This window comes from Octopus bimaculoides, chromosome 8, assembly GCF_001194135.2.
Source record: "Octopus bimaculoides isolate UCB-OBI-ISO-001 chromosome 8, ASM119413v2, whole genome shotgun sequence".
NCBI classification, from domain to species: Eukaryota; Metazoa; Mollusca; class Cephalopoda; order Octopoda; family Octopodidae; genus Octopus; species Octopus bimaculoides.
The window spans coordinates 9938689-9939601 of record NC_068988.1 but is presented as its reverse complement, the minus strand read 5'-3'; the positions used below and the strand labels follow the sequence as shown (position 1 = coordinate 9939601).

Genomic DNA, 913 nt, shown 5'->3' with positions numbered 1-913 from the left:
TATATATATATATATATATATATATATATATATATATAGTACTTACGAAACTTTGAATATTATTGTAATATATTAAATACCGGGACTTTTCTAAAAGTATTCCTCACATCTTCGAGTAGTTGTCCATAACTTTTCAGTGATTTTCACTAGAACAGTCACTTTTAGTCGACTCACTCGCTTTGGAGTATCTACTCTTACTAAAATGTTGAATTTCAAAAAAAAAAAACAGAAATTCCCGTTCCTTAAATTAGTGCCAACCTATTCTTCCGTTTGCTAAAGTATATTCATAAGCATTATTCAAACTCACAAAAAGAATTTTTCTTACAGATCAACTTGGTCCTTAGTCGAATAAACACTGGCACGATTGGCATAAGCATTGGTGGTATTGCTGTAATCAGTCCTATGTTATTTGTTGAGGTAGGTGTAAACTTAAATTTATATACAATACCTCTCAAACCAACGGTTAAAATATAAAACACACAGAAATACATAAATATATACATGTGCTTAGATACATACATGCATACATGTTCTTTTATTCTCTTACTCATTTCTGTCATCTGACTGCGGCCATGCTGGAGCACCGCCTTTATCACAGGATTTATTCTTTGTAAGCCTGGTAGGGGGACAAACACAGACACAAATAACAAATACACACACATATATATATAAGACGGGCTTCCTTCAGTTTCCGTCTACCAAATCCACTCACAAGGCCGAGGCTATAGTAAAAATACTCGCCGAAGTTCCCAAGCAGTGGGACTGTACCCGGAACCAAGTGGTTGGGAAGCAAGCATCCTAGCACATAACCACTCCTGCACCTAGATATATTGTATATATGTATAAAACACAGAGAAAGACATAAATATATGCATGTACTTAGATACGTCTATATATATATATATATATATAT

At 33.6% G+C, this 913-nt stretch overlaps 1 protein-coding gene across 2 annotated transcripts in view; it reads left to right on the top strand.

Moving 5' to 3' along the window:
- LOC128248505 (uncharacterized) overlaps nt 1-913 on the top strand; it is a 15139-nt gene that overhangs the window by 12428 nt on the left and 1798 nt on the right. For both annotated transcript variants that reach the window (XM_052969878.1, XM_052969880.1), the window contains exon 3: nt 328-417. In XM_052969878.1, coding sequence (XP_052825838.1) covers nt 328-417 — 90 coding nt within the window. The remainder of the gene's footprint in view (nt 1-327; nt 418-913) is intronic.